Source organism: Halichondria panicea, chromosome 9, assembly GCF_963675165.1.
Source record: "Halichondria panicea chromosome 9, odHalPani1.1, whole genome shotgun sequence".
NCBI classification, from domain to species: Eukaryota; Metazoa; Porifera; class Demospongiae; order Suberitida; family Halichondriidae; genus Halichondria; species Halichondria panicea.
Window position 1 is genome coordinate 6,372,618 of NC_087385.1, and position 23,558 is coordinate 6,396,175.

The 23,558-nt window shown below is 42.3% G+C and overlaps 5 protein-coding genes across 5 annotated transcripts; 2 read left to right on the forward strand and 3 right to left on the reverse strand.

Moving 5' to 3' along the window:
- Positions 1-32: 32 nt before the first annotated feature.
- LOC135340635 (transcriptional regulator ERG-like) lies at positions 33-9,195 on the reverse strand. The gene is made up of 8 exons (XM_064536957.1): positions 9,022-9,195; positions 8,348-8,620; positions 6,072-6,384; positions 5,460-5,731; positions 5,183-5,288; positions 2,154-2,273; positions 1,351-1,563; positions 33-1,171 (listed from the first exon to the last, which is right to left on the reverse strand). Exons 2-8 carry the CDS (start codon positions 8,441-8,443, stop codon positions 261-263), a joined length of 2,031 nt encoding a protein of 676 aa, XP_064393027.1. The 5' UTR covers positions 8,444-8,620; positions 9,022-9,195; the 3' UTR covers positions 33-260.
- A 63-nt stretch (positions 9,196-9,258) lies between these two features.
- Positions 9,259-12,574, reverse strand: LOC135340633 (uncharacterized). The gene is made up of 9 exons (XM_064536955.1): positions 12,011-12,574; positions 11,698-11,917; positions 11,556-11,626; positions 11,054-11,463; positions 10,859-10,933; positions 10,418-10,473; positions 10,136-10,282; positions 9,856-9,953; positions 9,259-9,733 (listed from the first exon to the last, which is right to left on the reverse strand). Exons 1-9 carry the CDS (start codon positions 12,556-12,558, stop codon positions 9,316-9,318), a joined length of 2,043 nt encoding a protein of 680 aa, XP_064393025.1. The 5' UTR covers positions 12,559-12,574; the 3' UTR covers positions 9,259-9,315.
- Positions 12,575-12,659: 85 nt separating this feature from the next.
- Positions 12,660-17,326, reverse strand: LOC135340628 (SID1 transmembrane family member 1-like). Its single transcript, XM_064536948.1, has 24 exons — positions 17,114-17,326; positions 16,921-17,045; positions 16,677-16,835; positions 16,499-16,562; positions 16,284-16,382; positions 16,149-16,232; positions 15,795-15,909; positions 15,568-15,615; positions 15,363-15,459; positions 15,201-15,298; positions 15,018-15,078; positions 14,878-14,935; positions 14,746-14,828; positions 14,618-14,684; positions 14,282-14,479; positions 14,105-14,222; positions 13,910-14,046; positions 13,651-13,762; positions 13,530-13,597; positions 13,433-13,479; positions 13,250-13,358; positions 13,081-13,191; positions 12,842-12,955; positions 12,660-12,783 (listed from the first exon to the last, which is right to left on the reverse strand). Exons 1-24 carry the CDS (start codon positions 17,324-17,326, stop codon positions 12,721-12,723), a joined length of 2,448 nt encoding a protein of 815 aa, XP_064393018.1. The 3' UTR covers positions 12,660-12,720.
- A 109-nt stretch (positions 17,327-17,435) lies between these two features.
- Positions 17,436-19,029, forward strand: LOC135340648 (GPI mannosyltransferase 2-like). The gene is made up of 4 exons (XM_064536974.1): positions 17,436-17,569; positions 17,613-18,562; positions 18,609-18,684; positions 18,743-19,029. The coding sequence occupies exons 1-4, from the start codon at positions 17,492-17,494 to the stop codon at positions 19,001-19,003; spliced, it is 1,365 nt and encodes a 454-aa protein (XP_064393044.1). The 5' UTR covers positions 17,436-17,491; the 3' UTR covers positions 19,004-19,029.
- Positions 19,030-19,696: 667 nt separating this feature from the next.
- Positions 19,697-23,160, forward strand: LOC135340658 (uncharacterized). Its single transcript, XM_064536987.1, has 7 exons — positions 19,697-19,922; positions 20,527-20,692; positions 21,022-21,194; positions 21,530-21,680; positions 21,825-21,917; positions 22,624-22,785; positions 23,017-23,160. The coding sequence occupies exons 1-7, from the start codon at positions 19,776-19,778 to the stop codon at positions 23,085-23,087; spliced, it is 963 nt and encodes a 320-aa protein (XP_064393057.1). The 5' UTR covers positions 19,697-19,775; the 3' UTR covers positions 23,088-23,160.
- The last annotated feature ends 398 nt before the right edge of the window (positions 23,161-23,558 follow it).

Consider the following 23,558-nt stretch of genomic DNA (forward strand, 5'->3'; position numbering starts at 1 on the left):
TATTATTATTAATTCACTAACTTTTTTTAGAATTATTTATGACAACAACAATGTGATTGATGCATTTGTACACTATATTTACACAAAAAGGAAAAAGCATAGAATCAGTGATTACAAAACAACTGTATAACTTGGTGTATGGTGAGGGCAACATTTCTAAGTAACATATATCAGACAAAACATATGTCTTGGTCTACAATGTCATAACAATTTAGTAAATTTCTTCTCAATAATGACCTGCCTGCTAGAAAGTTTAGTATTTAATTGGGAAACTCTGGCAAGTAGGCTCCATAATGTGCCACTGGAGACCCAGAGAGACCAGGAGAAACGGAGTAAGGAGAAGGAAGAGGAGACGGAATCGAGTTTGCCGAATTCAGACTCAGGCTTTGCAAGTCGGCACCAAAGTTGGCTGCTTGTGAGAGAAGAGCTTGTGATGGGTACGGATGCCGTTCGATCCTGATTGGTCGGCTGTCACTGGGCTCTCCCTTTAGTTGATGCTGCAATTCTGTGAAGGACATGCCCAGCATACTCTCCAGGTCACACACAAACCGATAAACATAACGCTTCCCGGGGACTTTGTGGATGATGTTCTTGTCATAGTAATACCTCAAGCCGCGGGAGAGCTTCTCGTAATTCATCTTTGGTTTGTTCTTCCTCGAGCCCCATCGGCGGGCCACTTCTTCAGGGTCAATCAGCTTGAACTCCCACTCTCGACCGGTCCATGCAATGCAATTCTGACAGTCACGATCGGTGAGCAACTCGAGCAGGAACTGCCACAGCTGAATGGGCCCTGATCCAGACGGATTGTGAGGTCTCATTGGAGGGGAGGGGCTGGGGCAGGGGGAGGCATTGGGGCTGTAGAAAGGAGACGCACCAGGAGAGGGCATTGGAGATCCCACGGGGGATGAGTAGGGGGTGGAACGGTCCGATAGAGCTGGGCTATTGGGACGGTATGGAGGAGGTGGGGGGAACAAGAGAGCACCATTGGCAGACATTGCTTGGGAAGTGGTGGGGATGAAGTTGTGTGCACTCGAGAGCGTGCCTTGAATGGTGATGGCTGGAGCATGGCCGTGGGGAGGGCTAGTGAGATGGTGATTGTTGCTGATCATCGAGCTCAGAGAATATTCAAACTCGTGGGGGAACAAAGGCTCAGAGGAGTGGAAAGCTGGACCTGGGGACAGGAGGAAATACATAATAATCAGTAACTGTAATATACATGGAGCTTCACAAGTGCTGTACACTGGTCAAATTCATGTGGCTAGAAGCCTAACGAGCATGTAACGAGTGCCTGCTCAGGCAACGCATAGCCCATAAAACTAACTTCGAGGGAATTAGTGTAACATTACTTACGGTGAGGAGCTACTGCTTTAATCCTCTCGAGAAACTCGCTCAATTTGTTGCCGTGCTCTTTAATGAAAGCTGCCTCCAGGAACCGATAGTGGAAGCAGAGGAACTGACCGTTGACACGACTAAACTTCTGCAGATCCACAGAAGAGAGACCAAACTCTTTGACTGTCCACTCGGCCCAACACCTCACGTGCTCTTCAGTCCAAGTGGTGGGATCTGTACATACAAATAATTATCATGACTTTCAAGGTTGGCAATGAAAGGCAAAGAGAAGTGATGTAATATTATGTGTACTGATCCTTGAACTTTGTATACACAGATAAATCACCTTATACCTTTGGGAAGTCTAAATATATGCAAACACGGACAATGTCAAAGAAATAACAGTGAGGGCCTGGAATTCTTTTAAGTGTGTGTTTCTGATAAAGAGACCTAATGAGACACATGGTTTTTCTCAGCACCCAGAAACCATAACAGGCCACTTAGCCATCTGTTCACATTGCCCAGGCAGCAAGGGTCAGATGAAAGGAAGGAACTGGGGAGCAAATAGATACCTTACAAGACAAAGAGCCCTAAGTGTGTTGACTGGTTGCCCTAAGAGGGGCTTTGCTAATGTTGATAAACCATCAATTAAATACCACTTATTAACTCCCTCAGTATTGGTACACCAAATAAAGCCAGAGGCTTAGAACCAGGCCAAATATAAAGGATGTTGGCCGGAATAATCACAGAGCATGCCAATTACAACATATGTTATGTACCAGTCACATGAACTCACATAATTATCAATATGCAATGATACTCACCAGCTGGGAGTTGAGCTTCTTGAAGGCACTTGCTGACCTCCAGATTTCTTCCAAGTTGCTCACTGAAGGTGTTGCCTCCAATGGTAGGCTCTCCAATGGTTTCAGGAGGACGATCGAGAACTGCACGGGAGACAAGGATAAATGAATGAATAACAAATTCACAAGAACTTGCATCAACAATAATTAAGAATGAAACCAAAAGATTTTTTTTTCGCAGTTAGCATTCTCACTAAACAGCTATTTTATCTCCTGTGTGGTACTCACAACACATGACAGCTAGTCAACCTCTGACACAATAGCCCCGAGTCACACCATACCAAATGAGGTCAGTGTTGCCTTTGCATGCTAACTCCACATGCTATTGCATATTGAGGCTCTTGCAAGACTCAAGTAAAGAACTACAACTGTACATGTATTGACTGCATCTAGCAAACTAAACACAGTACAGTACAGCACAGCAGCTACTGCTGGACACACATGCTACACCTACTTGGATGAATAGGAATATCAATTCTGCTGAAGTTCTTCCACTCAGAGAGTATCTCTGTGCAGTAGGAGTCCAAGGGAGCATCCAAATACTCTTTAAGAGTTAGAGCCATTTCTTACTTAGCTATATAGTTGCACTGTGACTGTCTACTGCAAATAATAATCACTCTACCGAAGAACTGGTGTTTTAATGCAGCTAGGCCAGTCTATGAATATGATTAACACAATTGATTTGCGGTTAAACCATCCTGAGTATTTCCTGTGTGTACATGTACTGAGCCACGTGGTATGGTGAACCACAGTGAGTGGGCGGCAATACGACCTTTGCAGGATATACAAACACAAGAGTACAATTAATTGAATATCTCCCATTTAACATCTAAGAAAATATATTATTAGGGGACACCCTTTAATAAGAAGCTTGTCACCAAGTTCACTAATAATTCGATAGCTATAATAAATACGTTCCTGAAAAAAACGTTGTAGGTTGCAAGAGCTGAAACTAAAATTCCTGACTATATATAGGGCATAGATAGATAGTACAGACTTCTATCTATGGTGAGGGACAATGTTAGACAACACACAGCACACAGGAAGGGTAAGCTCAATAGAGTCTATAGCCCTATTAGGAGTAACTGTTTCACTGTTGACTGGAACAACAGCACAGGTGTCCATCACACCACTTTCAAAAAGACAATTTTTTGTAAAAGTCAGACTTTTGTGTGCATGACTATTTAATGAACCCGTGACAAACAAACAAACAAACAGAAGACATAGCAACAGCTCATGGAGTAGCTAATGACGTGACGTGCTCTGTTCAACAATAATTACAGCTTAAACAATAAACGAGTCGCATGTCATGCCAACCCTAAATAATGGTTCACTTAAAAACACACAATCAACGATCTAATACAATGTACCAGAGATCAGAGCTACATACATATTTAATATTTAACTGCTAGAGGGGACAATAACAACACACATCATGTACATACATATAGCATAATACTGGTGCACTAATGGTATAATAAAGATGGAAGGTGCAATGTACCTAAGGTCAAGTACAGAGTGCAGGTCATCACCACATCACTTGCCGCATGCACATACAAATTAATGTGAATGTGAACTGTACCTAAACTCAAGGTGAAAGTAGGAAGCTACAGAGTGCTCAGACTAGAGTCCAGGCTCCCCGAAACTTAATAGACCAACACGAAACCACGTTACCCTTATCGGGGAACCCCAGCGTGCCCGCTGCCCTAACATACCAAAAGGATGGGACGACCCTCACTACTGACCAATGTAAAGGTAAAACGCGCTACATATCATTTTCTCAAAGGATACGATATTTCATCTATTAATGCCAAAACGAATTCTCACCTTATCTAAGTAAAGCACACAATCTTCACAACTGGAACGGCAAGTTGGCTAGAGACACAATTTTGAATCGAACAAAACTGTTCCAATAGAAACACACTGGCTTTATAAGTAAACAGACAGGAAGACACCAGAGGATGTGGTGATTAGGTCTACCCTAGATATCTAGACTCGCTAGAATAATGTACCCATACATACACGTTGGTACATACACCCACACAGCAAACCTAACAACTGAAGAGGACGGCAGGAAGACACACAGGAAACCACCCCTTTCCCTGTTCCAGGAAGTGCAGTGTTTTATTGGTTTAGTCCTACTGACCCCCAGGCTTTTATGATTATCGGGCAGACATAAACAGATAACAAGCAAGTGAGCACAATAAATTATTGGGATAACTATATTACTATGTAGAATATGCAACATAACATTTCTTTTTTCTTTGTGTTACTGAATAATACTTGAGTGCCACCTGCTCAGACTCTTTGATGAGGTACTTATTCACTTAGCTACTACAATACTTGGTGAGAGATTGCAAACACAGTTGTAATGAAACAACAGCCACTCTCAAATGAGCTACCACAGAACAGTGCTACACTTGAAGAGCAACCATGTAGTACAAGACAGGCAGGTTTAACAGTACACTGCATATTTCCCACAAACCGGAATACTATAGAAGCTAGAGAGAAACAATAATATCACCACACTTACAACATCACCACACTTGAAACATCAATCTAACACATAAAATCAAACCCATAGCATGCAATGATTGCCACTGGGCTACAGTGAGCGCCCTGCCATGCCTTGCCTTGGCTACCTCAGTGCACTGGAGAGCTACTATAGACTCTTGGCCTAGTGAGATTGGAATCAAGAATATTGCCCCCTACAAGCCACAAGCTCACACAATAGGGACTTCTATTATCTCACAAGTACTCTCCAGACACACTGAAGCCAGCTAGGGAGGCGTAAGGAGGGCTATAAATACAATTAATTGGTCTATTGTATAAACTGCTAAATTCCAACCTTGCACTAGTATATACTAATTAAACACCATTTTTAATACTTTTACAGTGTGAAATATTACACATGCATGCTACCAAGACATTCAGTTTCGCACAAACACACAATACAGCTGCTCTACATGTAGCTACTATAACTGTCCACTCACACATAGCAGCGATGGGGTCATCGGGGCTGGAGATGCTGATCTGTGGGGCCATGATGCGGAGGTGAGCGTTGGCAGGCATCGACCAGCTGCGTTTACGCATGGGAATCTGTGATTAGCAAGTACTGGTTAGGATGAGAAGAGGACACAAGACTGTCAGAGCAGCTGCTGGTTGATAGGTACCAAGACATAATGCAGACTATAATTGTTAATAGGGAACTTATTGAATGCCTGGTTTGTACGTATACATCACACTCAACACAAGCAGCTCTTTCTTCACCTCTTCTTCAGCAGCAGTGAGTGTGTCCCCAGGTCCTCCCCTGTCAAGAGAGGCAGAGCCAGAGAGAATAGAGGCCAGATGGGGGGCAGAGGGATGACGCATCTGTCCTGTGAGTGGAGGCATGAGACCGTCCTCGGGGGAGAGTAAACGTTGGTCCTCCAAGCCACCCCCTCCCATGGCAAGGTTGCCTAGAGGGTCGTTGGACATACCCACTGAGGGCAGGTAGGAATCACTAAAGGCTGCTGACAGCATACGTCCAGTCTCACCAAGACCTGAGCAAGAACAGACAGAGACAGTTAGTACGGGGTTTGCTGAGCGGGTCAACCTGCGTACAGTCAGAATCTGCTCTAGTACAGTGCGCATGAGCTACGAGCAAAGCGACTAGTTGTTACTGTCCTTAAAGTTTGAGAGATCTTCTATAGTACCGTATAGCGGCGAAGATATAAACTTTTGCAGAATGACCATTAGAAAGTTTTTGCTGATTTAATTTTCACGGAATAGCAGCCTTGTGATATTAAATTCGTGGGTATAAATGTTCGCGGTAGATGCTTGATCAGCGAAAACCACGAACATTTATACTCTCAAAATATACCAGCTATACGGTATACCTACCCAGAGTGTTGTGTTGGGTCATCCTAGGAATGTCCATAAAGTCCTGGTAGGAAGAGCTCTCCATGGGCATGAACCCAGGGGGAAGGGAGTGGGTCTTGTTCTCGGGGAGATTCACACCCAGGGAGTTGCCAAACATGGTGAACGGGCTCACCCCACAGTTTCCAGAGGAGGAGATTTTTCGTAGGATCATCGTGGCCTCGTCTGAGGGACGTCTGTTGTGGGAGCGCTCATCAAACGGCCTCTCCAAACACTGAGGGCTGAGGGGACTGTGAGATGGGGAGAAGTTGGTCCTGTGTCCCAGCTCATAAGAGTCCTGTGGGTGTACGTAACATATGTATTCCGTGTATGTACACCTACTGGTATATAGCACACAACACTGTAGAATATACACAAAAATTGCTAAAGAATAGCCAAAAGAAGAACCAACAGTGTACATACACCTTGTACTTTCATCTAAACAGTTTCAATTTAGTCACTAGGCCTACACAGAATGTAGCCTGTGCTAATCCAATCCACCCTAACCGGCCACTGTGGAGACTGGCCACAGTGGAGACTGGCCACAGTGGAGACTGGCCACTGTGGAGACTGGCCACAGTCATACGTACGTGCTCCATCATGCGAGCCTGCATGCATTATCAGCCGCAACGTGTTTGCACAAAGATACTGTACATAGACAATGCAGGCCTTGTATACTTAACAAACATGTGATTTAAATATATAGCATCGTGACTATGCTGACTGTTTAATAAAAGTCAGAAATGTCAAAATTATTTTCCATTAGACAAAGTCCCTTTATAGAAGGATGTCTAAGTCAAAAACTTCTAACAATTGGGCTAAATAGTCAAACCAAGGCCTCCATATGCCAGACTCTAATTTCAAGGGACCCAACAGGATATTCTGATAGTCTTAGCAGTGTGTAGTTTGTAAACATTGGTTTCCTCTACAAAAGCTGAATATTAGGAAACAGTGAATGAGTGGGCTAGCTCGCTTCCTTGACAACCAGGTTGATAGGCTTTATAGCTAGCTACACAACAGTAGGGTGAATGTGACATCTGAAGCATGCATCAACATAAATCCAAGAGTTCCAATCCACCAGAGTTAGTTAATAATACAATTCCTAAGCCAGCTCTCAAGTTACCAATGTACACACTGTGGTTGATTCTAGGGCCATTTCAAAGTTGTGTGCCAAAGCTGCAAATTTAAGAAGCTGCAATTCAGAAACATGACAAAGCCCCCCCCCCCCCCCTACACAAGAAGCTAGCCTGCATGTAACCTCACAATGAGAAGCAGTATATATATATACTGGGACAGGAAACTCTTGATAACTAATTCAAGGAAAGGGTTAAAGGAACATCCTCTCAACACACCAGTATCAATTGCCTTCCCACCCACAAATCTTGCTCTTTTAACACTTTTTCTCACAAAGTTTACAATACACCATTAACAATACAACACCCAGATTACAAGGAAAGAGCATAACTCCACATTGATACACATATCTTTATAGGGTATTAACTTAATTAGGGGTTTAAGGCTAGACAACTTTATCAGGCAAGAAGGTAAAGGAAAACAATTACACACATTAATCAACTATTGTAGCCAAAGGTGAGGGTATAATTATGCTTTGTGATAGCATCTGAGTTGCTAAGCAAAGCCATAAGCAAAGCCATCTGGTTTGGAACTCATCATCACATCACTTTTTTTAGGATTCCAACCCATAGTAGTAGTAGTGGGCCTACTGACACAATAGGAATGTAGCCTTCAACATACAGGTACTAAAGCTGACTGAGGGTAACCACCAACAACACAGGTGAGTATATAACAATAATCATGCAAAATTGCAGTACTCATTGATCAGAAGTTATAAGATAGCCAGGACCATCTAAGTGGAGAGTGAGTGGGTGGTGTGGTGCTAGTGTGATAAAGGCCCTTATCACACTAGCACCACAGGCCACTACTATGTGTGGAGGTGGGCGTGATAAGTGCCTTTTATCACACTACGCAGGCCACTACTACAATGGTGGTGTGTGGAGGTGGGCGTGATAAAAGGCACTTATCACACTAGCACCTCAGGCCACTACTACATGGTGTGGGAGGTGGGCGTGATAAAGGGCACTTATCACACTAGCACCTCAGGCCACTACTACAGTGGTGTGGGCGTGCATAACTCAGAGCTACTTTATTCTGTTCAACAGTCTAAACTCTCACGATAACATTAAAGTCAGACGTAGTCAACAATATTCATAGCCCACAATATTCTGTTTGTATGCTCATACCTGTCTGTCAGGGCCACCATGGGGAGAGTGTCTGGGAGAGGGTGTGTTGATGGGGCTGGAGATGGGGTGGTCCCTGTCATTAGTGCCAATATTCATAGTGAAACTGAAGAGCAACAGTGCCGGATAGATTGTCAGGAAGGGGGGGGGGGGGGGGCACTCAGAGGGTAAACTATCGCACAGACCGAGGAAACACTCGTATCGGTTGCACACACAGAGGATCTAGAAACGTAGATCAAATGAAGGTATCACAACACAGACCTGCAAGGGTCACCTCTGTGGGAAGAGACAACAATTGGAAAAGTTAACGACAAAAATCATTCATACTACTTTTATTCGGCTATGTTATACATACCTACAATTAATTAGTACTTGTATACCAATTGCCCCTGGGCATGCCCTTTAACCTTATCTAGTTACCGCACATACATACACATACAGTACGCGTGTGCACAAACGATGCACTCAAGAATGTACGACTTCATTTACACTCAGTTGAAGACATAACCGAATGCTTCTCACACCACTCACACCACCACCACTGTGAATCAATCTAGTCTAGCATGCATTGAAATTTACCAACAATATCCACATACACACACACAGTCATTTATAATCTGTGTTTATTATCAGTCACATTTACTGTACTGCTTTGGCTATTTCACTATAAACGTTACCTCTTATTAGATATGTGCAGGGTCCAAAAAGGGTCTAAGAAGGGTGCGCTAGTTAGGTTGAGTTCTATCAGCACTCAAAAGCTTTTGAATGCTTCTCTACAGAGATCGTTAGCCTTTAAACAGCCTCTTGAGCTTGACAAATTCAACTTTGATCAGCCGTCTCTACGCTTCTCTGTTCAAGTAAATTGATTACATAATGCACACGTGATGCCAAGTCAACCTAATAGTATTGGTGAATTTTAATTTTACTGCCAAAATGTTATAATTATTATGATTGCACAAAATTAATAGAGATTAACTGTCAATAATAAGATCTGCCTCACTGCTAAGACTACCATCGTCTGAGCTAGAAAATGACACAGTGTCCATGCCTCCAAACACAAAAGGGGCAATAGCTAATCCCGAGTCCTCAGGTCTTTTCACTGCTCCACCAGTATCGTGCTTGAGAACATGTTTCTTCTTCTGGTTATCAGATACGTCTTTGGGTGCCCTGTTCGTAGGTCGTTTCTTGGAGAGAGTTGATGGTTGCTTGGTAGCTGAAGGAGATCCTGGTGTACCCTTTTTATGCCGTCTCTGTGGTTCAGCAAATCGCATAAACTTGTATTTTGAGCATTTCCTCGAGTCTGGGATTTTCTGTAGAAGATTAAGAATAGTTGGATTGGAGTAACCAAAGAATTCTGGCCCTGATCCTGAGTTCGTGGCTTGCTTGTCTCTGTACGAAAATAATTATATGCATGATAGTCATGAGTTGTGGATTATAAGCATACTAAGACCATAGATACTAAACCTTGCCAGAGGGAGAGACATGGCTACTCCCTTCCTACGTGTACTTACCTAGCTTTGTTGATGTTTCTGAGGACGATGGTCTGACAGGCAGTGGAGGAGGCAGCACGAACTGGGTGGTCTGGGTCATCATCAGCAACCATCTCAAACTAAACGAGGGGGAAAAGTGGAGATTTTAGAAAATTTTAATCAATCCACCTGTGCATATCCTAAAATGGTATACGTTTTTTAAGAGATGTTAGTCCCAAGAAACAGGTTATCAGTCAGTGTATATACACAATATATAACACTCAATTAAAAGCACTCTATATATTCATGACAGGATGTTCACCATAGGAGTCTCCCCACCGTCGAGAATACGACAGGTGTACACACACTTCCTGGTGGGGTCAATCATGCTGGGGTAGGTCCGTGAGCTCTCAAAGCCAATAGGGAGCAAGTATCGCTCACTGTGATAGGCCGCTCTATCGTACGCAATCTGTCGAGAAAAGTTACCAGGAAGTTTAAAGTTACAATAAGGTATAATTAAATGGTAAAATTAAGAGGTACATATAAAAATAATGATTATTACAATTAATTTAGTAAGTTGCAACGAAATTAAAAGTTAATGTACCTTTCCCAAGTTGTGCACTTTTAGCCCGCCAATGATTATAGGAAACATAGGAGAACCTGGAGATATGGAGAGAGGAGATATGAGATATAGAGATATGAGAAATGGAGTACACATTTAGTATTTGGTGTTTCAAATGAGGATACTACATCGAGTAGCCGTTAATTCCTTCCTGGGGTGAGTAGCCATTAATTCCTTCCTAGGGTGAGACAAATTGACGCTGCATAATCTTGCTACAAAGCAATTAGACCATTATGGTTACTAGAAAACATCCAACAATTCAGACACAGGATAAACTTGGTGTGGCAATCAAAGTAGATGCATACCTGATGATACTCTAGACATAGTAGCTGGTGAGACAATAGGTGTACTCAACTGAACAAGCAGCACACTTTGTGGGCTCAACAGACCAGCCACAGGCAGCTGCCACTATGTACAACTCACCATCATTGTTGAGAGGGATGGGATGCAGTCTGCGAACCTTTCCACAGCGCATGGCAAGTTCCAGCTTATCTCCAACTACAAGATAAACAAGGCAAAGGTAATGATCACTATTCCCTTTAACAGGAGGAAGGTGTTAATTGCGTGGGTTCTTTTTTTCTCTTCTAGAGTTTTAGATACACTAAACGGTGGACTGACCTCCTTCTGTGGGCTCCTGTGCAGGCTTTGTCACAGCCGTCTTCTTCTTTCCCTTTACGTCCTCCTCACTCCCACTCTCATCACTGCTAGAGCTTTCAGACATCACCAGTTTCCTTGTGCTCACATTAACAGGAGGAGGAGGCTGGCGGACATTTTTTATCTCTTTGGGCATGTCCGGAACGGCAGTAGTGTCAGCTTTTCCTGCTTTTCTCTGAGTTTTTACAAGAGCAGTGGCCTTAGATGGATTGCTTCTTGGGATGGTTCTTGGGTTAGTTCTCTTCTCACGAGATTTTAGGGCCTTGGTACTGACAGGGGGCTTAAGAGATTGATCGACTGGGGGTGGACAAGCAGAAGGCTTTGGGTTCATTCTGGCAGCCCTCTCAAAGTTGATCAACTTATCGAGGAGAAATCTAGCAATGAATGACAGTGAATTGAAAAATTGAATTTAGAATAGAGTTTTGTTAATAGCCTAGAGGCACACCAGCTACAAGTAGGTACTCACTTCCTCTCAGCTTCAGTTCTAGTGATTCTCTCGTTGACGAGGGACAGTTGGTCAGCTAGAGCTGCATTTTCCTGTATAAGCAACTCATCACTATGTACATACACTCTTGACATACGAACAGTATAACTACAATCACGCTTACAAAGATTATGCTCTTGGCAATTTTCTTGATGAAATAGTACTTTTTGCGATACATAGTCTCATCAGTTATTGACTCCTCATCAGAGCTGACATCTCGTTTCTTGGATGGAGATTTACCATTAACCCTTTCATCACCAGATGAGCTCTCGCCAGAGGTCGGATACGAGCATTTCCGTTGACGATTTGTGTAGAATACTCGAGGCTCAAATTCACGATCAAACCTGAGTAAGAGTAAGCATGTCCGCAGTTATAATTATAACCATAATAAAGAGAGCCTTCTGAAGTGAGGAAAAATCTAAAGTAATATCACATACCCGTATAGTGATTCCAACATGGTGCTAACATTAGGTAAAGCTTCGGTCGTCTTGGTCTCTCCCTCTAGCTCGTTTTCAACAGGCTCGTCATCGTACACCTCACTGCTCTCCACCTTGACAGAGCTCTCTGTTGCAGCTGCGGCAATCTTTTCTGTGGCGATCCTTCTCGGTACAGGGAGAGGATTCGAGTCTAAGTAGTCTTCTCTCAGCCCGAAACAGCCATGCTTTCCAGAGACACGGACAAACTTGGAGACTGAGCTAGAGTTAGACGTCTGTCTATAGAGTAGTGTCTCTAGGCTAGTAGCACAGTTGGACTTGACCATTCCCAGCTCCATTATTCTAGAGGTGAGTTCTCGTATGTGCATGTCTGGTCCTTCCTCCCTCAAGACATGCTCTGCTGCTTGGAGCCAGGTCATGGCACTGCTTCCACCCACATCCTCAGACCACGCTGGGCTACTCATCTCCAATGTTGCTGCTGGCTGGGGCTTTTGATCAGCATTATCATACACACCTCTTCTTGATTTTGATTGTAAACTGCATGTGTGCATTAATTATAGTTAATGGGCGTGACCTTAATCCAGAGGACAGTCACGCCCATCTATAGTAAACCGCTTACTGAAGGAGGCTACTGAGGAGGCTAGTTTGCTGACTGATTGAACAATAAAATCATTCACAGGAATAATGAATACATGCACAAGAAACGATTTCAGTCAAAAGATGTGCAGTTCTTCTCTCTCCACGTTAGCAACTCCATCATCTAAGACGAGCACGAACTGCAGATACAGAAATATTATTATTCATATAAATGCAAAACGAGATAATTCAACTCACGAGGAATGAAAAGAACATTGCAGTGGCTGACAAGAAATGCCAGACATCATGGTTGTCATAGAAACCTAGAAGGATACACTCCTTATTGTACTCTCTAGATTCAGCAGGACTCAACTGCACACAATATACAAATACAATTTCAATTAAGAGCATGTATTGTAATGAATGGTAGATGCTGCATGTATTAGCTGGTGCATGTCATTAGCTGGTGCATGTCATTAGCTGGTGTATATACTTACGCCCCAGTCTGAGACATGATGAAAGAAGAACCAGAACGCAGTCCCCCACAATGCACCGATGAGCAGTGGCAGACAGATGGGGAGAATAGTGATGGACTCTTTATACCACACCTGCACAATGCACGGCCATGCACAGTGATGCAGTATGCTTGTGTGTAATGTTATTTACCTTTTGAAAAGTGTAGACAGCGATAAAGTAGAATAAGTTGGTAAAGAAGAACAAGACCACTGAGGATGCAATGTCCACCAAGGTGTGCAGAGCAATCACCATGATCACCCTGTGAGCAAAAACAGTGAGATTATAGGCATACACTTTAGTTAGTACAGAATTGACGTTTGCAAGAGGACTTACAGGAATATATTCAATCCGAACCCAAATAGTAGCTTGAAGAACCGACCCTGTGATTAGAGACACTGATAAGACAACCCCATGACAATGCTTCACTCACCTTATGCCTTGGACAAGTGGTGAAGTAGGACTTAATGTTTTTAAGAACTTGAATCAGCACACTCATCTCTACAAGGTCAAGGCAATAATTATAGCAGCCAATTCTATAGCTTACTGCTTACTGAGGCTTAACTGGTGGAAGTGGTAGAAGGAAATAAAGAGAAGGAAGATAAATCCGAGCACTAGGAGAAACATTATCAGTCGAACCACCACCGGGTTGTCACGATCAAAGTACTGAAAGAGAAGGAGAGGCCATTAATGAGACATTGATACACTGTTGCAGTACTGTACAACAGTACGCATGTATGTATGTACATGTACTTGCATTTACACGTGAATGTGAGTTATGTCGTAAAAGTACACGCCTCAATAATGTCTTACCAGGCCAAACAATGTGAAGAATATGAGGACTGCAAAAGAGAAGAATGCCAGGAAAGCGTTGGTGTGGATGTCCGGGTGTCTGTTCTGGAACACCTTCACTAGGAACAGGCCTCCAATGATGAACATGAAAGCAGTATCTGTGTGGCCAGTATATACAGCACGGTTAGGACTAGCAGGCTACACTGACTGACTCACCAAACTGAAAGTTAGCGTTGGTGGGGCAGATGTGGTAGAAGGCACTCATGACGCCCTCAATGATCAGAGCAATGCCCATGGCATAGTAGATACCAAAGTACTGGGGCACTCCATGCGTCTGAATGAAGGAGTAAGCTATCTCAACACAGAGAAACAGTTTAGTCAAGTACAACTTACATCCACGAACTCTATGTCCTTCTCTCTCTGTCTCTTGTAGAGAAACTTCCGTATGGTCACGATCACTAGGAACAGGGCACCCAGCATCACATAGCCAATATTGCTCCAGATGTTGTTGAAGGCACTCAGAACACCCACTGGGTATGCACACTTGAAGTTGTAGTAGCATTGGTCTTGGTTGCCACTAGAGTTCAAAAGCTGTAGGGTGGACAGTACTGAATCTAGAGGAGGAGCCATACACATTCACAACATCTTCAGTACTCTCTCTCTCTCTAGGTATACATGCTCTAAAGCACAGCACACTAAATGATCTGAGGACTCCAATGTAACACTCACCCTCTGCTCAGAGAAGACCAGTTGGAAGGCTGGCAGAGCATAGAATATTCCCACAGTGAAAGTGTTCCTGCAATCAGTGAGAGAGAGATAGTCACAGTGTACAGAAATGATCAGCACAGGACACCTACCAGCCATACACAGAATAGAGATCATTCATCTTCTTGTATTTCTGTTTGCTCATTCTAGGCAGTTTCAATTTGCTCTCATCAGCCTGCAAATTACAAAAATTAGCAAAACTTCTAAAAAATGTCACAACTCACCTCAACATTTGCACTCATCTCCAAGGACTCGTCATACAGCTTTGTCCTCTGTCCCCTACTACCTGAAACCAACAGCAGAATAAACCACACAGTCAAGTATGTGTAAAGTCATAGTACGTATAGATCAAGCTGAGCTACACCTACCATCACTGTCGGGGTCAGGCCCATCGAGAATATCGCGATCTTTGCGTTGAAGAGCACCTGCAGATCATATAATCATACGTACGTGAGTGTACAGTATCACAATTAAAGCAATCACAGAGAGAGCTACTTTAAAAAGAAAGAAGTGGAAAAGTGTACTTATGACACATAATCATACGTACTTTTCTCTATAGTAGAATAAGTAGCCTTCGATGTGACGTCTGACAGCAGTTGGTCCTGTTGTTTGGCTCTGGCACACCCACACACTGGGATCCAGTGACTGTGAGACACAAGAGGACCTCCTCACTGCTGAGAACACAGCTATTAGTAATAATGAAACATACAGTTGTGGGCAACAGAAGAATGGGACCAAGAGTCCAATGATCCACACAACAGCAAATATGATCACAGGAAGAGCAATGGCCAGGGCAAATGTGGAGGCTGCATGAGGAGGACAAGTAAGTCAAAGCACTGCAAGAATCTAGCAAACAATTTATAGCTTACATGGTACATGTACATGTAATTAGAATATGCACATGCAGCACTTACTGGGTGGCAGGCGCTTCACTTGCACAGCCAACACCTGCTCAAACTGATCTGCACGAGAGAGACAGTCGAGTTGTCAACACACGCACACAATCATACGTACCAAGGCAGTTTGTCAAACTACATATTATAATGGAAATAAACAATCGTGCAGAAAGGCCACAAGGGACTAAAACAAATCCCCAAAGAAATACACAGTAAGCAGTTTCTTGGGAGAATGATTGACCCACCTGTGCTATTGAGTATACTGAGTGGTGTTTGTTGAACGTAGTACTTGCTGTGACACACAGAGAAGGTGGTAGTGATAATGACGATGAGGAACTCTCTGTCATTAACCTCACTCGCCTAGGGGGGAGGATCACATGCAAATATATATCACACACCTAAAACTTAGATTCATTGTACATGTACTCTTCATGTGGCCTGTATTCTGAAATAGAAGTATGGACGCACAATAATTATTTTATGCCAGAAACACTGCACACCTGTGGAACCTTCCAGGCATTTACACGTATGTACATGTATGTGCAATTATTTTACACGCAGACAGGAACCCAACGTACAGGCCTGGACACAAGACTAACCCTGACAGTGAGGAAAGCTGAGGTACTCATGGTCTGAAAGATGCCTCGAGACTGTGCAGTAGTCAGTAGGTCATTCACTGGACACTGAACAAAACCGTTAATACAAACATTTGAAATAAGAATTCTGTAACCTACCGACTTGTTCTGGATGGATATATAAGCACACTTGAAGTCATCAGTCCATGCCTGCACTGTCAGCACATCACTGTCATTAGGGAATCTCACATAAAGGATCTGTGAACAAAACATAACTGAAACCATATCTAGTGTCTACAATGGAAAGTGAGTTCACAAACATTTTCACAACCAGTTTAAACAACATCACATTGTACACTACACGTAGCTCTCACTTGAGGAGCAGTAGCTCCAGTCACCAGCTTAGTGTACTCTGGCTCTTGTCCTACTGGGGCAACTCTGAGCAAGAAATGTGTTTTTACTAAATTAAGGTACTACATGACAGGAAAAGCATGCGGTATGTTGTACTCTCCCCTCCCGGCCTTCGGTGGTAAATAATTGCTACACACTAACTTGATCTCAAAGTCTTTGACTGCTTCTATAGAGATAGTGTAGTTGACAGGCGTGGGTGAGCTGCTGAAGACATCTACATAGAGGAGGGGAAGGTTGCCTGGTTGCTGGGGAGAGATGGGGCACACTGTACGGTTCACTTGGTAGAACAGAGTCGAGAATCTGCACGGTAAATACAATGTGTGTGTGATCAGCACTCACTCGACATCCTTGTCTTACATACATGTATATGTACATACACACTTACCCTAGGGGCAGTAGAGGGATGGTCCAGGAGATTATTCCGTCCTCGTCCTGCCGTACAACAAACACCACAGGTGTGTGCGTCAGGTTGTTCCCATCACTCTCAGCATACGTGTATACCCTAAAGCCCTGCACAAAGAGGAAATAGAAATTATTGTGGTGTAGGTCTAATTTTCCCTTAGAGACGATGTGCTCACATTGGTTGTGTTCGGGTTCCAATTGTCCCCACAAAGAGATACATTGTTCACCACTGTGTAGATGTCACTCTTGTACAGGGACACGTTCTCATAAATGACTCCACTGCATGGGTTGATTGATATGGTAGAGAGGGTGGCGTTCTCTTTTTGGCCGCTGGTGATGGCTAGCCAGGATCCCAGTAGACACAGCAGCCATGAACTAACTCTATTCATAGTCACTGCACTGTAGCAGCTATAAAAACTCCAAGTATTGTTTTTAGGTCAGAGAACTATTATTAGTTGTTCGCCTAACCGTTATAAAAGCGAAAACTGGAAGCTTTTAGATCTAATGCTGCTTTAGTGACCCTTTACCTTTCATTTTCTTTACTGAGTCATGATATGAGAGCAACATACAAGGACTGTGTAGCAGTTCTAAACTGGGGGATTGCATCAAGACTGTTTCTTTTTCTGTTCCAAGTAAGTTTTTTTCTGGTGAATTTTTATTTTTATTTCTATACAGGTAGTCTCCAACAATGTGATCCCTGACCACACGGGATCAATGGAGGATGTCTTCATGAGACGCTATCGACACCCTCCACACCATCCTCTCGTTGAAGCTGCACTTGGTGGTTTTGATAACTGGGACTCTGAGCATTTCATATTCATAGCTGAGCAGGGATATGGAGTTCACGAGCAATCAATGGCCTTCTTCCCACTCTTTCCCTCTCTCCTCTGGGTGTTCTCACAAACACTGTTCCGGCCGTTGCTACTCCTCTTGTCTTTAAGAAGTGTGCTCCTGATCACTGGATTCACTCTCAATCTAATCCTATTCCCATTTGCAGTCCTCTCCTTGTATTTGCTTACTCTAAGGGTGTTCAAGAATCGCCATTTTGCATTACTAACGGTATCTCTATTCTGTATCAATCCAGCCAGTGTGTTTATGTCGTCTCTGTACACGGAATGCTTATTTTCACTCCTCACCTTTTCTGGGCTATTATCTTTGGAATGTGGATATTTGTGGCCTGCAACTTTGTTATTCATGCTTGCTACTGCCACAAGATCGAACGGTATTGTCTTGTGTGGATACATTGGTTATCGATGCCTCCACTTAGTGTACAACCTTTTAACTACTGATTCTTTATTTACTGAGTCTCTGTTTCTCATTGTAAATGCTGGTTTGCAGTGTGTTCTCATAGTGTCCCCATTGGCTTTATTTCAGTACTATGGCTACCAACTTTACTGTACACCAAAGGATGACATTTCGTTGCCTATATGGTGCAGTTGGACTCTTCCCATGCCATACAACTACATACAAGACCACTATTGGAACAATGGGTTTATGAGATACTTTCAACTGAAGCAGATCCCCAACTTCATTATCGCTGCTCCGATGATCATCTTGTCTTCTTGCTGCATCGTTAAGTACTTCAGAGCACCCAAAGGGACAAGCAATAACAAAACCAACATTGAGTAAGAGTATGCATTCTAACAAAAATGTCCTTAATTTACCTTGTAGGAGTGTTCACATGCGCCCGTATGTTGTCTGCCTCACATTCCTCGTTGTATTTGGAACGTTCTTCATGAATGTACAAGTAAGTTATATTCCGAACACATTTTGTTTTATAAAGTGTTTCACTCTCTCACTGGCAGGTGATTACCAGGTTTATATGCTCGGCCTCACCTCTGGTCTACTGGTTCTCTGCTACTGCTCTTCTTGCGTCATACAAACCATTCAAACTAACCGAGTACAAGAAAGCTGATTTACCTGGAGCTTGTAACATGGCTAGACTCGTGCTAAAGACTGTATTTAATCATCCTGAAAAAACTAGCAGCAAATTAATTATTATATACTTCATATTGTATGTATTCTTAGGTTTGGTTTTACACTGTAATTTTTTTCCTTGGACATAGTCTATAATTATTTTTTGGGATCTTCATTCATTAATAGCCGGAGCGCTGAAACCCTCGGCAGTTGAGCGTCCCACAACTAGAGTACAAATTGACATGTACCATGTAAGCATGGGCTTTAATAGCGCTAGAGAAGGGGCTGGGGAGCCTAATGCCATTAGTGGGTAACTTCTGTTCATATATACTGGTCTCCCAATGTGCCAGGAACAGATGGTGTCACACTGTCACTTATGTAGTACATAAATTATACAGTGTGTTACTAAATGTAGTGGGTATGTAGTCATATTGCCTATAATCATCTCTAGAACTGTACAACACTCTCGGGGGATAAAATATTCGTGGTTCAGCAATAATTATTGAGACATTTCGTGGGTAATATTTTCGTGGTTGCTGCTTGCACTGAGGTAAAGGTAGGCATGGTCGCTTCATTCGTGGGTAAAATATTCGTGGTCAGACCTCCAACCAACAAAACAAAGAAAATTACACGCTATACGGTACATGACTTGTGCATAGCCTCGATTCAAGGCAGTATTATAATCGGCCTTGAATCGAGGCTAACTTGATTTACGCCCGATGGCACACCCGCTTCGCATAAGATCATGACGTTATAGAAGAGAGGTAAGATCATGTGCCAGGTCACCGCTATGTATAGGGCTGGGATCAGCAATATTGATGGTAAAGGTATCGCATGTACTGGTGAAAAATGCCCTATGCAGCTCTACAATATTAATTAACAAAATAGCTTAGCTGCTTTGGCTGATATTAATTTACCACTATGGCTGATAGATACCCACTAAGTGAGGACCAAAAAAAGACCTTAATAAGATTTTATGAGGAGGGCATGCAAAGTAAGGGCAAAACCTGTGCATCATTTCATCTTCAGGCACAGAAGGCAACCAATCTCCCTTTAGACGTTGTTCTGGTAGGTTTAATACCATAAATAGATCTAAATGGCATAATTAATGTCATGGGGTGAATGCTCTATGCATTCATGGAGCATTCACCCCATGCGTTGAGCTCAGTTGAGCTTCATCGCACAGCAGCAAATGGATATAACTTTGTGAATCTATAAAGCAACGGTACGATCAGAAAACAGTCGCCTTCAAAAATCGTCTACAAGTTTCAAGTTGCCTATTATTTTCCAACTACTGTCTCATTAGCAGAGCAGTCTATGAAAGTGTCTAGTTCGCTCAAACAGCTCATTTTTGTGTCCACACACACACCAATCACTCTACCCCTGCTGCGCACACACGGGGTAATTACAGTGCCACCATAATTAAAGTACCATGTGAGCTCATAATTATAGCACTTTAATATCATCGTTTATACAGTACAGGTACAGCTAACTAGCAAACCTGTTCCAATGACCACTCTGATCATTACTATCCCTATGCTGATGTTTTTCACCTCCACCACTTCACACGTTAATTTGAGACGAGTGGTCTATAATGAAGGCCGCGATTCATTATGTTGTGTACATGATGTCAGTGGCAATATTATATTTATGTACATATTTATATGTGTAGAATTGGATTAGCAACTACAAGAGATCTCAGCGCAAAGGCGATAGCCCAAGAGTAGGGATTGCAAGCAGTGACATTCCTGGTGGTCCAGGACCACTAAAGAAAGGCAGATTCTTATCAATCCCCAATGCATATAATGTGCATGTTGCAGAATTCCTCAAGTCTGAAAGTCAGTATTACAAATACTTAATCTGGGTGCTATATTAAACGTTAAATCATCAAAACTGTGCTGTGTGGCATTTTGTTTGCTACGGTGTTTTTCTACTGAAGTGTATATAGATAGCAATAATTAATATACCCCCCCCCTCCCCCAATAATGTTCTAAAGTGACTACTATAGTTATACATCATCTGTTTCATGGGCTGCAATAATAATTTATAGATAGCCACAATAAGAATAAGCTTAAAATAATTCACAAACGTTATGTTGTTGTTTGCACTTGTGAAATGTGTATGTATACCCTTTAGGCTGTACATAATTATATTTTTTAACACTCAGATGCTCTTGCCCTGCCTACAACCAAGGAGAAATACTCAGCAGCCGCAGAGAAATGGCGATCTATGTCAGAGGAGGAAAAAGCAAACTGTAAAGAACGAATCGGAGAATATTCAAAAAGCAAAGAAGTGACGTGGCCAAAGATTCAGAAAGTGATGAGGCAGATGAATTCTGGGGTGAGAATTAATCTCTACATAAATAGGCTAGGATTGTACACCAACTGCATAGTAACCAACTGAACATGTACTACAATGTCATGTATATGCAATCAAGTGAGGAGTGTTTCGTTAGCTTGTTAAATTATGGACTTATAATTACAATCGTCGACATGTCTCTGATCAATGCAATGGACTCTTGCTCTCATTCAATGTACATTTGTATCAGTACACATTATATACACATGTTGCCTTTAAATTAATAAGTTGCACGGTCATGCATGCACTTGTAGTAGTCACCTGGATAAATGACCGATAACTGATTACACAATGTAACTCTAAAACCTAAAATGCAGGCACAATCACTAAGTGATGCGGCGGGAGTTGAGACAGTAACGCTACATTTTCATAAAGGGGAGGTGTTTACTGGAGGAAGTGAAAGAGGCGTACAGTATCTGAAAGAGCATCCAGTAGTGGAACTCTCGTTTACATCTTACTTTTATGAAAGTAAGCACTAGCTGTTTATACACATTGTACATTTTGCTGAGTCATGGTGTCTGGTTTATTCAGGTTGTCCTTATAATGAACTTTCATATGACTCAATTTTTGTATAATAGTTCTCCATTCAATTCCATAAAATTGTGTCTCCAGAATCTGCCGAGGAAGAACTTCCTGAGTCCACTCAAAGAGCTACTTCTAAAAAGTTGGTTGAACAAGTGAAGAATATTTTCCAGCAGAAATATGGTGAGCTTAATTCTGTGTGCTTACATTAATTTGAGATGAGTTATATATAGGCGACGGTGATGGTGCGTATATAGGTAGCGGGGGGTGCTTGTTAGGCCTTGGGAGATTTTGTTAGCATAATAATAGGTACTCATGAGCATAATTTTAGAGAACTACATTTTCTGACTTTGACGGGTACAAATGAAAGCAAAAAGCAGTAAGTCATACCAGGAACACTTAAATGTATGTGCTCGTGCTCCTGGTCATACAGTATCAGTCATTTGTTTTTTCAACAGCAACTTTATTTAGGCCTAGCACTGCTTTCATATTTGGATTAATGCTCTATATACACCAATAACCTGCCATGGTGTCATACAGGGGAGAGGGAAAGGGAGATATCCCTCCTCTGGCCCCCTAAATTTGCATTCAGGTACTAGTTGTATGACTGAGTGTCCATAGCCTTCAGGGTAGTGAAATAACTATATTTAGGTGACTTTTCAAAGCATGCCCTATTTCCCCTCTCTACTTCAAAATCCTGTATGACACCCTGCCTGCTACACGATATTGTGTTCAGTCCCCCCAAAACACAGTCGTGCCTGGTGGTCTGGCAGTACTATTCATCATGATTGATGTATTTTCTGTTACGATATCTAAACACACGTAATGTACGTATAATAATATTATAATTATACTCCCCACAAACATGCAAGATTTACTTCTGGTGTAGCTATCTCTACGGGCCATATCGGAGATGTTCCATATGACAGTGAAGACATTGTAGTGAACCTGAAGGGCCTACCAACGAATATAGAGTTCAAAAGACCCTCGCTGTATGGAGTAAGGCAGCTTCAAACGATCATATCAAATAAATCAAAGTTTGAAATGCACGGTAAGTTTGAGGTTCATTAATAGGGGTGGGTAATTATGCTTTTTTTCGTATGCTCACAAAGAATTATTATGTGACTGTTACTGTCGATACTCAAAATTGCATGTACCCACCCACCCCTAGTCATAATTAAGTGAAACCCCTAAATAGGGGACCGTAGAAAATTATGATTATAAGCTAGTATAGATGTGTCTTTGAACATGCACCCATGGACATTTTTCTTCCGCCTTGCAGTACGGAGTGTGCACACAGCGCTAAGGGAACATAACTACCAACAACCCGGTGCCGTAGAAACTCAAGACTGATATGCTCCAGATATATATATATATATATATATATATAGCTAATAGTCACCGTCTGTACTCGATCATGGTAAAAATGTAGATACGTATTCTTTTGCTTATAATTATATTGTTGATTGGTCATAATTGATATAAATGAACAAGCATAATTATAATTGCTGACCTATTATATCTAGCTCAGGTTAGTCTAAACGATTGTAAATCGTCCGTAAGTGTCCTTTGGTTTAAGTAAATAGTAAGTTAATGTACACAACAAGGCCGTAACCATGGCAATGGTGTTATCATCCTGATCCATTTTACATATCTAATATGAATCCCGAATAAAAAGGTACACAATGAAACCATTACACAATGACAATGAATAGACTGCACCCTCATTTATGGCCTGTATTTTTGAAACGGCCTTAACCAACCTGAGTAGGCTATAACTGGATCGTATATAGCTATAATGATGCATATAATTATGAGCATATG